This window comes from Diadema setosum, chromosome 16, assembly GCF_964275005.1.
Source record: "Diadema setosum chromosome 16, eeDiaSeto1, whole genome shotgun sequence".
NCBI lineage: Eukaryota > Metazoa > Echinodermata > Echinoidea > Diadematoida > Diadematidae > Diadema > Diadema setosum.
The window spans coordinates 111,467-123,939 of record NC_092700.1 but is presented as its reverse complement, the minus strand read 5'-3'; the positions used below and the strand labels follow the sequence as shown (position 1 = coordinate 123,939).

The 12,473-nt window shown below is 39.2% G+C and overlaps 1 protein-coding gene across 1 annotated transcript in view; it reads right to left on the bottom strand.

The window, feature by feature from the left end:
- Positions 1–12,473, bottom strand: part of LOC140240179 (uncharacterized) — a 138,537-nt gene that overhangs the window by 51,490 nt on the left and 74,574 nt on the right. Inside the window, exons 4-8 of the mRNA XM_072319977.1 lie at positions 5,776–5,879; positions 4,535–4,702; positions 3,323–3,490; positions 1,856–2,023; positions 1,044–1,110 (exon numbers count right to left, since the gene is read on the bottom strand). Of these exons, the coding sequence (XP_072176078.1) occupies positions 1,044–1,110; positions 1,856–2,023; positions 3,323–3,490; positions 4,535–4,702; positions 5,776–5,879 (675 nt within the window). The remainder of the gene's footprint in view (positions 1–1,043; positions 1,111–1,855; positions 2,024–3,322; positions 3,491–4,534; positions 4,703–5,775; positions 5,880–12,473) is intronic.

The window sequence follows — 12,473 nt, the reverse complement described above, 5'->3', positions numbered from 1 at the left end:
CCTTTTACAAGGATACATAAATATCTACCCATTTCTCTATATATTCCTTGTTACGGTGCGTCATTACATAGCCCGGATATTTTGGAGATCATAAAAGGAAAAAAGAAACACGTATCAATCTAATTTTGACCAAAATACTTTATAGCATGGACAGGTCTATTCTTTAAAAAAAAAATAAAGTACATGTCTGCGTATGAAAGTAGAAACATGGCCTAACCTCTATACCAAATACAAATCTGCCCCAACCCTCTCCCCCCACCCCCACCACCCCCCAAAAAAATGCGATAGTATTCATCTTGTGTACCCATTTCTCTATATATTCCTTGTTACGGTGCGTCATTACATAGCCCGGATATTTTGGAGATCATAAAAGGAAAAAAGAAACACGTATCAATCTAATTTTGACGAATATACTTTATAGCATGGAGAGGTCTATTCTTAAAAAAAGAAATAAAGTACATGTCTGCGTATGAAAGTAGAAACATGGCCTAACCTCTATACCAAATACAAATCTGCCCCAACCCTCCCACCCCCTCCCCCCAAAAAGGAAAAAAAATACGATTTTATACCGCTTGTGTGCCGACCCATTACATACCACTCTATGTATATACATACATTGTTGATAATTTCAAAGAGGACATTATCCACAGGGAATAATTCAATAGTGAAAGCCAGTGATCACGAATTATGTGATCGTCACCAATATCAACTTGTCGTGAAACAAATGAACATGCTACATTATTACTGTTTTCTTCAATGGTGACAACAGTTTCATTTTTATTTCTTGGGGCAGTTAATGGTAAGCGGCTTCATCATGTTTGTTTTTTTCTTGTTTTAATCGAAAAAAATATTAAACGTGTACTAAAGATTTCCTGTAAAGTAACTAACACCAAGCAAATACACACACACACACACACACGCACACAAATGGTATACCCATAGTCCAAATGTTGATGCTGATGTTGTAAGGGAGACAGAGATATTGTCTGCTATGATGACATTCTTCAGCTCCAGATCCCGAAGGTTTGGCATGGTGGAGATACTCTGAGCGTAGGCCTGTAATGCAGCAGCAGAGATGGAAGGTCCTCCAAAGTGTCTGATTGATTCCAGCTATTGTAGAATTGAAGAAAATATCATACAGGTTTTGATGACGATTACGATTTCATATGCTCATAGAAGCTGAGATACCCCTATTATATTTATATATACATATATCACGTATACATATATGTATATGTATAGTAATACACACACACACACACACACACATCTAATGTACATAATATATTTCTATTAAGACAACCCTTGCCGGCACCGAGAGGTATAGATCATGAAAAGAAGATTTATGGATTGTAACTGTGGAGAGAAGAGGAGGGAGATGATGTAAAACACAGATGAAAACACCCATCACTTCAATAAGTAGATGCGATGACATTGCCTCAATAAAGTTTTCCATTTAATTTTACACATAAAATCTTCACTATTTTTTTCTATCCTATTAAAGAAACCATTGCCATCCACATTTGTAATATTAGTACATGTATCATCTAAGGAGTGACACCTAAAGGCATATAGGATTATGGGGTTATGCCAGAATCTCCTTTTCAATTTCCAGTAGACATTAATATTGGAATCATTGTGTGTACTTGGGAAACCCCACCCATTTATTCCTTCATTTTATAAAAAAAAAAAAAAAAATCGGTTTCTGATCGAATGATTACAATCCTTCTGAATTAAAGAAAACTTTGTAACTCCATTCATTTTCGATTCTAATCAAAACAGTCAAAATGAATCTCTACTCTATGGCCCACTATACGATATTACACTGGAATATAACAAATGCAAATTAAGATACCCTTGCTTCTGATGCTGATGTCTTGAGGGCAAGAAAGAAACCGTCGGCTATGTTGACTTCCTCTAGCTCCAGAGTCTTAAGGTTTGGCATGGTGCAAATACTCTTGGCATATGCCTCTGATGCAGCAGCAGAAATGTCAAGTCTTCCATAGTGTCTGATTAATTCCAGCTGTGCAGTACATGAAGAGGGTGAGAAATAACATAAAATACTAAGGGAAGACTATCCTGTCAGTGTGAATATAATACCTCCATGTTTTCATCCCTTTTCCTCCCTCCGACACAAACAAATACGAACAACACATAAACAAAGAGTACATATTATCGAATAAGGATCACGACCGATTGGCATGGAGGCTTGTAAAAATGTTCATTCTGAAGACATAATGTAACATTGTGGTCACATAACTGTAAGTTTGAACAAAGCAACAATCTACACCACAAGTAAAAATCCATGAATTCAGATTTTTAATGTTTGGTGGGTAACAGGTGCTCTTTTTTTTTACACAAACCTTGGCAGCACCAAGAGGTAGATCATGAAATGTGGACTTATGGATTTGAGCTGTGGAGCGAAAGGGGGGGGGGGGGACTTGAAACACAGATGAAAAAAAAAAACATCTCTTCAGGCAGAAAATAAAATGGCATCGCCTCAATAAAGGTCCTTCAACGTGTCAGATTGATTCGAGCTATTGTAGAAATGAAGGTAATATCATACAGGTATTGATGATGATTACGATTTCATATGCTCATAGAAGCTGAGAATAGCCCTATTATATTTATATACATATACATATCCAGTATAGATATGTTTATATATATTTTTTTTCTCTTAACACAACCCTTGCCTGCACCGAGAGGTAGATCATGAAATGAAGACTTATAGATTGTAGCTGTGGAGTGAAGAGGAGGGGGATGATGTAAAACACAGATTAAAACACCCATTACTTCAATAAGTAGATTCAAATTCAAATTTCAAATTCAAGTTTATTCCGTTTCTCGATAGTAAAAAAAAAATAACATAACATACATCACTCTTTCTTCAGTGATAAGAATCGTACCAAAAAAAAAAACCAAACAGATACGATGACATTGCCTCAATAAAATTTTCCATTTAATTTCACACATAAAATCTTCACTATTTTTTTCTATCCTATTAAAGAAACCACTGCCATCCACATTTGTAATATTAGTACATGTAACTTCTATAGAGTGAAACCTAAAGTTATATAGGATTATGGGGTTATGCCAGCATCTCCCTTTCAATTTTCAGTAGGCCTTAATATTGAAATGATTGTTTTGTGTACTTGGGAAAAATCGGTTTCTGATCGAAGGATTACAATCCTTCTGAATTAAAGAAAACTTTGTAACTCCATTCATTTTCGATTCTAATCAAAACAGTCAAAATTAATCTCTACTCTATGGCCCACTATACGATATTACATTGGAATATAACAAATGGAAATTAAGATACCCTTGCTTCTGATGCTGATATCTTGAGGGCAAGAAAGAAACCGTCGGCTATGTTGACTTCCTCTAGCTCCAGAGTCTTAAGGTTTGGCATGGTGCAAATACTCTTGGCGTATGCCTCTGATGCAGCAGCAGAAATGTCAAGTCTTCCATAGTGTCTGATTAATTCCAGCTGTGCAGTACATGAAGAGGGTGAGAAATAACATAAAATACTAAGGGAAGACTATCCTGTCAGTGTGAATATAATACCTCCATGTTTTCATCCCTTTTCCGCCCTCCGACACAAACAAATACGAACAACACATAAACAAAGAGTACATATTATCGAATAAGTATCACGACCGATTGGCATGGAGGCTTGTAAAAATGTTCATTCTGAAGACATAATGTAACATTGTGGTCACATAACTGTAAGTTTGAACAAAGCAACAATCTACACCACAAGTAAAAATCCATGAATTCAGATTCTTAATGTTTGGTGGGTAACAAGTGCTCTTTTTTTTTTACACAAACCTTGGCAGCACCAAGAGATAGATCATGAAATGTGGAGTTATGGATTTGAGCTGTGGAGCGAAAGGGGGGCGGGGTGATTTGAAACACAGATTAAAAAAAAACCCATCTCTTCAGGCAGAAAATAAAATGGCATCGCCTCAATAAAGTTCCTTCAACGTACGTGTCAGATTGATTCCAGCTATTGTAGAATTGAAGGTAATATCATACAGGTATTGATGATGATTCCGATTTCATATGCTCATAGAAGCTGAGATAGCCCTATTACTTCAGTAAGTAGATACGATGACATTGCCTCAATAAAGTTTTCCATTTAATTTTACACATAAAATCTTCACTATTTTTTCTATCCTATTAAAGAAACCACTACCATCCACATTTGTAATATTAGTACATGTATCTTCTATAGAGTGTCACCTAAAGTTATATAGGATTATGGTGTTATGCCAGCATCTCCTTTTCAATTTTCAGTAGACATTTACATTGGAATCATTGTTGTGCGTACTTGGGAAACCCCACCAATTTATTTCTTCATTAAAAAAAAAAAAACAGTTTCTGATCGAATGATTACAATCCTTCTGTATTAAAGAAAACTATGTAATTCCATACATTTTCGATTCTAATCAAAACGGTCAACATGAATCTCTCCTCTATGGCCCACTTTACGATATTACACTGGAATATAAAAAAATGCAAATTAAGATACCAAAGCTTCTGATGCTGATGTCTTGAGGGCAAGAAAGAAACCGTCGGCTATGTTGACTTCCTTAAGCTCCAGACTCTTAAGGTTTGGCATGGTGCAAATACTCTTGGCATATGCCTCTGCTGCAGCAGGAGAAATGTCAGGTCCTGCAGAGTATTTGATTGATTCCAGCTGTGCAGTACAGAAAGAGGGTGAGAAATAACATAAAATACTAAGGGAAGACCATCCTGTCAGTGTGAATATAATACCTCAAGTAAAAATCCATGAATTCAGATTCTTAATGTTTGGTGGGTAACAGGTGCTCTTTTTTTTTACACAAACCTTGGCAGCACCAAGAGGTATAGATCATGAAATGTGGACTTATGGATTTGAGCTGTGGAGCGAAAGGGGGGGGGGGGTGATTTGAAACACAGATTAAAGCACCCATCTCTTCAGGAAGTAGATAAAATGGCATCGCCTCAATAAAGTGGTCCATTGAATTTCACACATTTGAAATCTTCAATCAGTTTTTGTTTTTGTTTCAATTGTAATAAACAAACAACTACCATCTATACCTGTAAGAGTGACGCCTGTAAGAAGTGGATCGAGGGGGGGGGGGGGTAGTGATGTAAAACGGAGATGAAAACACCCATTACATCAGGAGGTAGGTAAAATGACATTGCCTCAATAAAGTCTTCCATTTGATTTGACACACGAAATCTTCACTTTTTAAAAATCAATTCGAGTGAAGAGACCGCTACCATCCATATTATATTGTACGAGTAGTACATATATCATCTAAGGAGTTATATAAGAAAGGCGGTTATTTGTGTTTCGTGGGATGTATGAAACTATGACATTATAGACTAATCCACATTCATGAGGACTTACCATCATCACCGTTGCTTTGTAGAATTGATGTGACATTTAGAGGTGTAATAATGTCGCAATGGGACATATGCTAGTGGTTGATTTATTGTGCTGTGACTTTTACGGGATAGTTCTAGTGAGGCTAATTCAGTATGCGATCGAACGAATCGATTTTCATATGAGTTCACCAAATAATCTTTGTTTTGTTATAACAAATTAAATTTTAGCATGGTATGACTTTTTTCATGAAAGTCTGTGTTTGTCTGTTCAACGACTTATTATTATTTTTTGTTTTTGTTTTATGAATACTGAAAACAAATATCTGCTGTTTAGTTCAGTCTGTTATTTTCCTGTGTGTGTGTGTGAGGGGGGGGGATTAATGCATTGTAAGATACCCTTGTTCTTGATGCTAATTCGGCGAGAGCTAGGTAGAAATCGTCTGTGATCCTGACATCATTTAGCTCTAGAGTCCGAAGGTTTGGCATGGTGCAGATGATTTCTGCTAAGGCTCTTGATCCAACAATCGAAATTGGAGCTAATTCCATTGATAGCTCCTATGTAGCATCACAGGAGGAGGTAAAAGTATACGTTGACAGAATTAATATTCAAATTCATGTAAATGCACTGTATGTCTTTTATCCCTACCCATTCACATTTTATCCCCCCTCAAAAAATAAAAGCTTCATAATGTAGACGTAAAAGTGGGAAAAAAAAATCGTGAATTATCACTAAGGCGACTGGAACACTTTGACATAGATTATATACCTTGAAGAACAATGTTACGTTATATTTCTTCCTTAACTGTACGTATAATGATTTTATAACACATTACCATAATCTGATGTCACATATTACACTTTCAATCAAAATGAGTTCAATAATTTCTGTGACATATTTCCCCACTCTCCTGAAAGACAAAGCGAAGTAAATTTAGAGAAGCACAGAGAAAGAAAAAAATGATATACTGATCCTCGCTCCACTCCTGAAAGAAAATGATAAGCTTGATGCTGATGGTGTCCGATATATGCCCGTTCAAGACTTAAAAGGTGTGACACTGCGCGGATGAATTGGACTAAGGCCTGCCATGTCGCAGCCGAGATGTCAGATCCTTCATGTTGACACAGTGATAGTAACTGTGAAGTACTGTAGAGGGGAGTCTCCGAAGTCTAATGCATAAAACAATGTTACACACAAAGGACATTTAATTTGCCATATCAATTGGCATAATTTTGCTCTTTCCTAGCACTATTCTACTCAATATCATCTATTTCACTACAATCGAGATGAAATGAAACGACACTTGGGCTATGCATTTTGTGCTATTTCTAAGGTACTACATTTTATTAAATGTAATGACACGTACAAGTTATAAACATCATGCACCTTAATGCCCACGCTACGAATATACAACATTGGAACGATAAATCCTACAAATCCGTGTTAAAAGTAAATTCTATCCTAACAAGGCAAGTGCCATAATGTGTCTCGCCCATTCACGTACAAGAAACTGTACGCAAGAGGGATATACCAGCTGAAAAAAGGAGGTATAACAGATAAAAACAGATATACAGTACAATGCAAAAGGGTAACAATTTATGGCAAAAAATAAACGTGCCATAAAAACTTAACATTGGGCCCTAATACTGTAGTTCGTTGACCCCTCCTTCTGACCTTTGTACTTGTGACCATCCACTCCCCAAGGGACATCTACAATCCAAGTTTGGTCACAAAGGGACCCATGGATCAAAAGTAATGACCCATAAAAGAAACGCGCAATAAAAACTTAACATTTGGCTCTAAAAGTTCATTGACCCATGCTTGTGACTATTGACCTTGTGGTGACCATCCACTCCCCAAGGGACATCTACCATCCACGTTTGGTCACAAATGGAGTTATGGATCAAAAGTTATGATCCATAATAGAAACGCGCCATAAAAACTTAACATTGGGCGCTAAAGTTCATTGACCCCTGCCTGTGAACTTTGACCTTGAGGTGACCTTCATATATGGTAAAATGTGAAACGTTATATGACCCCTCTTCCCTCGAAGTTTGATTGCAATTGAAGCCCAGAGTAAAGAGTTATTGATTTTTTAGCATTACGGACAGACGACGGACGGACGACGGACGGAAGACGGACGGACAGATTCCGCAGGCGATCCCTTAGTCTCCCCTCACCTCTGGAGGGCTCGACAAAAACGATAAAAATCAAATGCTCTCCATCCTTCACTCTTAGGCCGTGTAGCAACAAACGCGTAGTCACAGATCTATGAGGACAGCTGGTTTTTATAATACTTCATTTATGTCACATTATTGACAAGAAAACTATTATTTTCAGTGTAATGAGTGAAGAAAGAGGGTTTACATGTGGGATATACAAGACACACAATGTCATACAAACTCATGTTTTGTTCGTAAGTCAAATCCATCATGTCATTTGGCCTACAGTGCATATAAATTCATCTTATATTTCCATTCAACCTCCCCCCTATTCATGTCTATAATGTTTATTTCTTTATCACTCCATGTATTGTTGTGACAAAAAGCTGAGAAAGACAAACTTGACAAATTCGAAGCTTCTAGAATCCTACCATCCTGTGACTTTCTTTGAAATGTATGTGTCCAATCCTTTTACAAGGATATATAAATATCTACCCATTTCTGTATATAATCCTTTTTACCATAGTGCGTCATTACATAACCCAGATATTTTGGAGATGAAAATAACACACGAGCAAAGAGGGTTGAGGGTTTGGGACGAACACCGATCTAGGGCTCTCAATAACCTTCTCCCCCCCCCACCCTCCACGCCATCGATTGACGGCCCCCTAGCCCATTTGCCCTGCATGCGCAATATTCTCATTTCCCCCTCCCCCCCCCCGACCCTCCACTCACGCCCACGACCGTAAGCACTTGTCCTTGGCGCCCACAGCCCGTCCACTCCACTGTGTCTGCCTAGCCCCCGACGCTACCCGCCTTGTCCCACTCTTTCACCGTCAGTTGATCATTGGCCTGTTCATCCTCCCGGAATTGCGACACACATTGCGCCAATCTTGCCCAAAAATGGATGCAAGCAGTTGCAACTACACACACACACACACACACACACACACATACAGATACACTTGTATACTAACAAACAGGCACACACACACGCACATGCAGACACTCCCTACAACCCTACTTTACCCCAACTCATGCTCTAATAACCCCATCACTAGCCTCACAATAGTCCACTGCCTGGACTGTTTTGTGTGATCATTAACCGCGCGCACACACCGCTATACAGCACGCGTATGCCCCACCGTATGCTCGTGTATTAATTTGCCGCGCACGCACGCATCTCGACCTCCAAAACAGTCCAGTCTGGTTTGCCAAGTCTCCCCGAAATATTTCGGAAAAAATTGGCCCCACCCCCATGCCCTCATTCATTTCGAGCATCCTGATTGGTCGATGAGATTGCGTCCAGCAGGCAATTTGTGGGATCGAAAAAAGTCGATCGATCTCTAATCTTGTAGTCTTATTGCAAACAGGTATATTGCATGTAGCAATATAACATACGTATTTTACGCCAATATTTGTATTAATCTCTCCATATGAAGAGTTTGTTTGCAAAAACCGATAAGTCCATTTTTGAAGATTTTGAAGTACGGTCTCTGTCATAAAGTACAAAATAATACCTTTTAAATGATATATTGGTCACTACATATAAAAGTACATTTTTGAAGTTATGGTCAAAAGAAGCACAAATTTTCTTATTATTCTCTTTATTTTTCTTGACCTTTAATCGCAAATATCTCCGTTTGGCAAATATGGACTTATCGGTTTTTGCAAACAAACTCTTCATATATTGATGGAATTTCAAAATTATTTTTCTTTTTATTAAAAATTGCTCAAATGATATACCTTAGAGATCATAAGAGGAGAATGAAATTAGAACGTACATAAACCGTGCGTAAAATTAAGACTAACTTCTACTAGTTTCCATAACTGTTATAAATCAAATTATAAATATCACAATAACCAGCATTTTAAATCTATTTTTCGACAGAAAAAAATAATTTAAAAATCACAAATAAAAAAAAAATTGATAAATACGTGTAGAAAAGATATTCGCCCATTTAAAGCATCGTGACTTATCGTACATGTCAATTTCGAGGTGGCTTTTACTTCTCGATCGGGGATCCCCCGGATCGCGTGTACAGCATACAGCTTGTGCTATGTGCTTTTTCCGTATTGATTCCGAGTCTTGCGTTTTCCGACCAAAATCTGTGCAGCATTTCAAGTATTTCCTCCAAACATTGTTTACATGATCAATGGATGTCAACATCAGCGTCTCCGCGTCGCTTTTCTGACAGTGATAATGAAAAGAGCATTCAATGCAATGTGCTACTGAGAAGCTTGGATTCGTTGACGGTTTCGGGGAGCAGCAGCAGAACCAGAACTTAGAAGTCCCTACTACACGTACTCGTTTCTCCGTGCGTGGTCATAGACTCATGCTTTTGTTTATCTCCATGCCGACTGGTTTCGGCAATAGTGTGGTGTTCCAACTTCCAAGCTGCACCGTTGTGCATTGATATTCTTCGCAAACTAGATCTACATGATGGACCAGACTCTCCGAAAGCTGTGGCTCTTGTCATGCCTTTGAAGTCTTTAATTTCGGACCAGATGAGCAGGGCTATGGCAGGTGCGGCGCTAGGGTGCAATTAACTCGCCAAAAGCTTATGACCTCGAAGCCTCAGTTGCAAAAAGTAGACAGCTTGTGTGCGTAAAACCGCTGGGGAAGTGTTGCAGGACAATCGCAATATCTCACCTCAAAGCCATCAAATGATTAAATCTATGTAGCAAACTGAAGAAGAAACTATTCTCGAACTCGTAATGTTAGTTATTTGGGGTTTTATTGAGGATAAACGTGTGAAAATAATGTCGAAACTTAGCTTCCAAAACAGAAAATTTGGTCTCAAAACAAGTGTTATTTTCTCACATTTTCCTTCATTGCACAAAAATGAAACTTCGGTATATGACTTATGGTAGTATATCCATGCTGCTCTCCAAATATCTTTTCTGTATCATTTGGCGCACAGCTATGTCTGGAAAAATCGAGATCACTGTCACTTGTGACCTACGTAAAATCCATGGCGTAAGGAATACGCAGTCCGATGTATTGGTTTTTGTGCTGCTTGAAACAGTTGAAGCACAAAGCAGGGTTCCTCCCTTGCCCACTCACCACCCTGCTGACCGAAAATCGACCTCTGTCGCATTGCGCCGAGCCTGACACCGCTGATTGGCTAAGCGTGCACTCACCAGTAGAAAACGCATGCGCAGGAGGATGATCTAGTTGTGCATGTCCAGTATCTTCTCTTAAAGTTGGTTGTCTTTTTGCTCTTATTTTCACCTAACTACTAATTGCACAAACACGAGACTTCGCAGGTAGTGAGTCTGGTGTATACAGACTAGTAATATGTTGATCAAATGCATATTCATGCAGGCGCAGACTTGTGTCGGGAAAAAATCGTAACCCTTTCCCACAGTCGACTCAAGCAGAAAAATACACATATCTCGAAAGATACATCAGCGTTTTCGCCCAAAAATCATATGAAGGATGATATATTCATATTTGATATATGTGTGAAGTTTCAAGGGATTTGGTGGTAAAATAAGGGAGATACGAGGAGGTGAACTTTCGAGATTTTTTGTCCTTCCCTCCGCACAGCGCTTCGATGACCGTTAAGAATTCAAAAGCTTTGGCCTCTTATCAGTGAGTTAATTGCACCGTAGCACTGGGGCTGAGATGGATCTTGCTTGGCCTGCGTGACAAAGTCGAAGACTCAAGCGGCCTAGTGGTAAGCTAATCATTTAACGTTAGATCTATCCAGTTTCTACAAATGATTCGTCAAGGCAACTTTCATTACGTGTCTCTTGTCTTGAATTACAAACTGTAACTGTAGGCCCCTAGTTGAACCAAAAAAAAAAAAAAAATGATTGTAAAACTAAATGTAGTTGTAGTGGTAAATTGGGTTCATCTTTTGGTTGTAGGGCTGAACACCCCTATTTAGTTAATGGATCAGTGGGGGTGGGATTTTATGCAAATTGGGGGGGGGGGCTACCATTCGGCATCCCGATTGGTCAATTAAGAGCTGACTGGATGACTGGAACTGTGCTGAATGCCTTGTGTATAATCCTCATCCAAATCGTCCGTCATCAGCTCCCCAGGGCAACGCAAGACCCTCAAGGTTACCGAGGTGAGCGAAGCCGTAGTTATTGTAGGTATATAGTAAATCCTGTTATAGTAGCGTGTAAGTAAGGTAGTGTATTTTAGTAAGTTTTATAAGTGGATAAGTTGCCACCGCTCAACCACGCCACTAGCGAGTCATCGCTGGTGCATAGTGCTTACTGACCCGTGCCTGGGGTAAGGTCGCGGGGGCAGCGAACACAACACTGGCGTAGTCGGCTATTGAGCCATATCGGTCGCGTCGAACTTGGGGATTCCCCGACGGTCCGTTTTACTCGTTTGTATCAAACGATCTTGTTAATATTTATGTTATCGTGTGCCGTGATTTCCACTTTACGGGTTTTGTGTGTCACTTCATCGTTCGTGCATTGTCATACAGCTGGGTTGCCCCGCATTGCTTATTCGTTCTTTTCAGGTTGTCTGTTTTTATAGCGGCCTGGGATTAGCGCGAGTGCTGGGTTTTTCTTCGGTTGTCGTATATATTCTCTTTTGTCTTTTTCGTGTTCTGTAAACTTTTCCTCTTTCGAGCCGTTGTTCTCGTGTATTTTTTGGCGTATTTTGCTTAGCGATTCCGTACTCGCAAACTTATTGGCGGTGGTCCGGGACCGTGTTCATAGCGTTGTGTGCTCTTTAGTGCGCAGCGGTCCTGGTCCTCAGGTTTCAAGTTTCGTTGCGGGAAGTGCGGTGTGTTAGATTATCGGTGGTTGATTCGGTGAATGTGATATTAAATTGGTGATTGGTTGTCTTGTGTTTTCTTTCTGTTGGTGATTGCTACGGTCGATTGCGTGTGTGACTGGGTGCTTGATACCCCGTTCCCACTGCCGATCAGATCAACTCGATCAAGCGAGATCAATCCCGATCA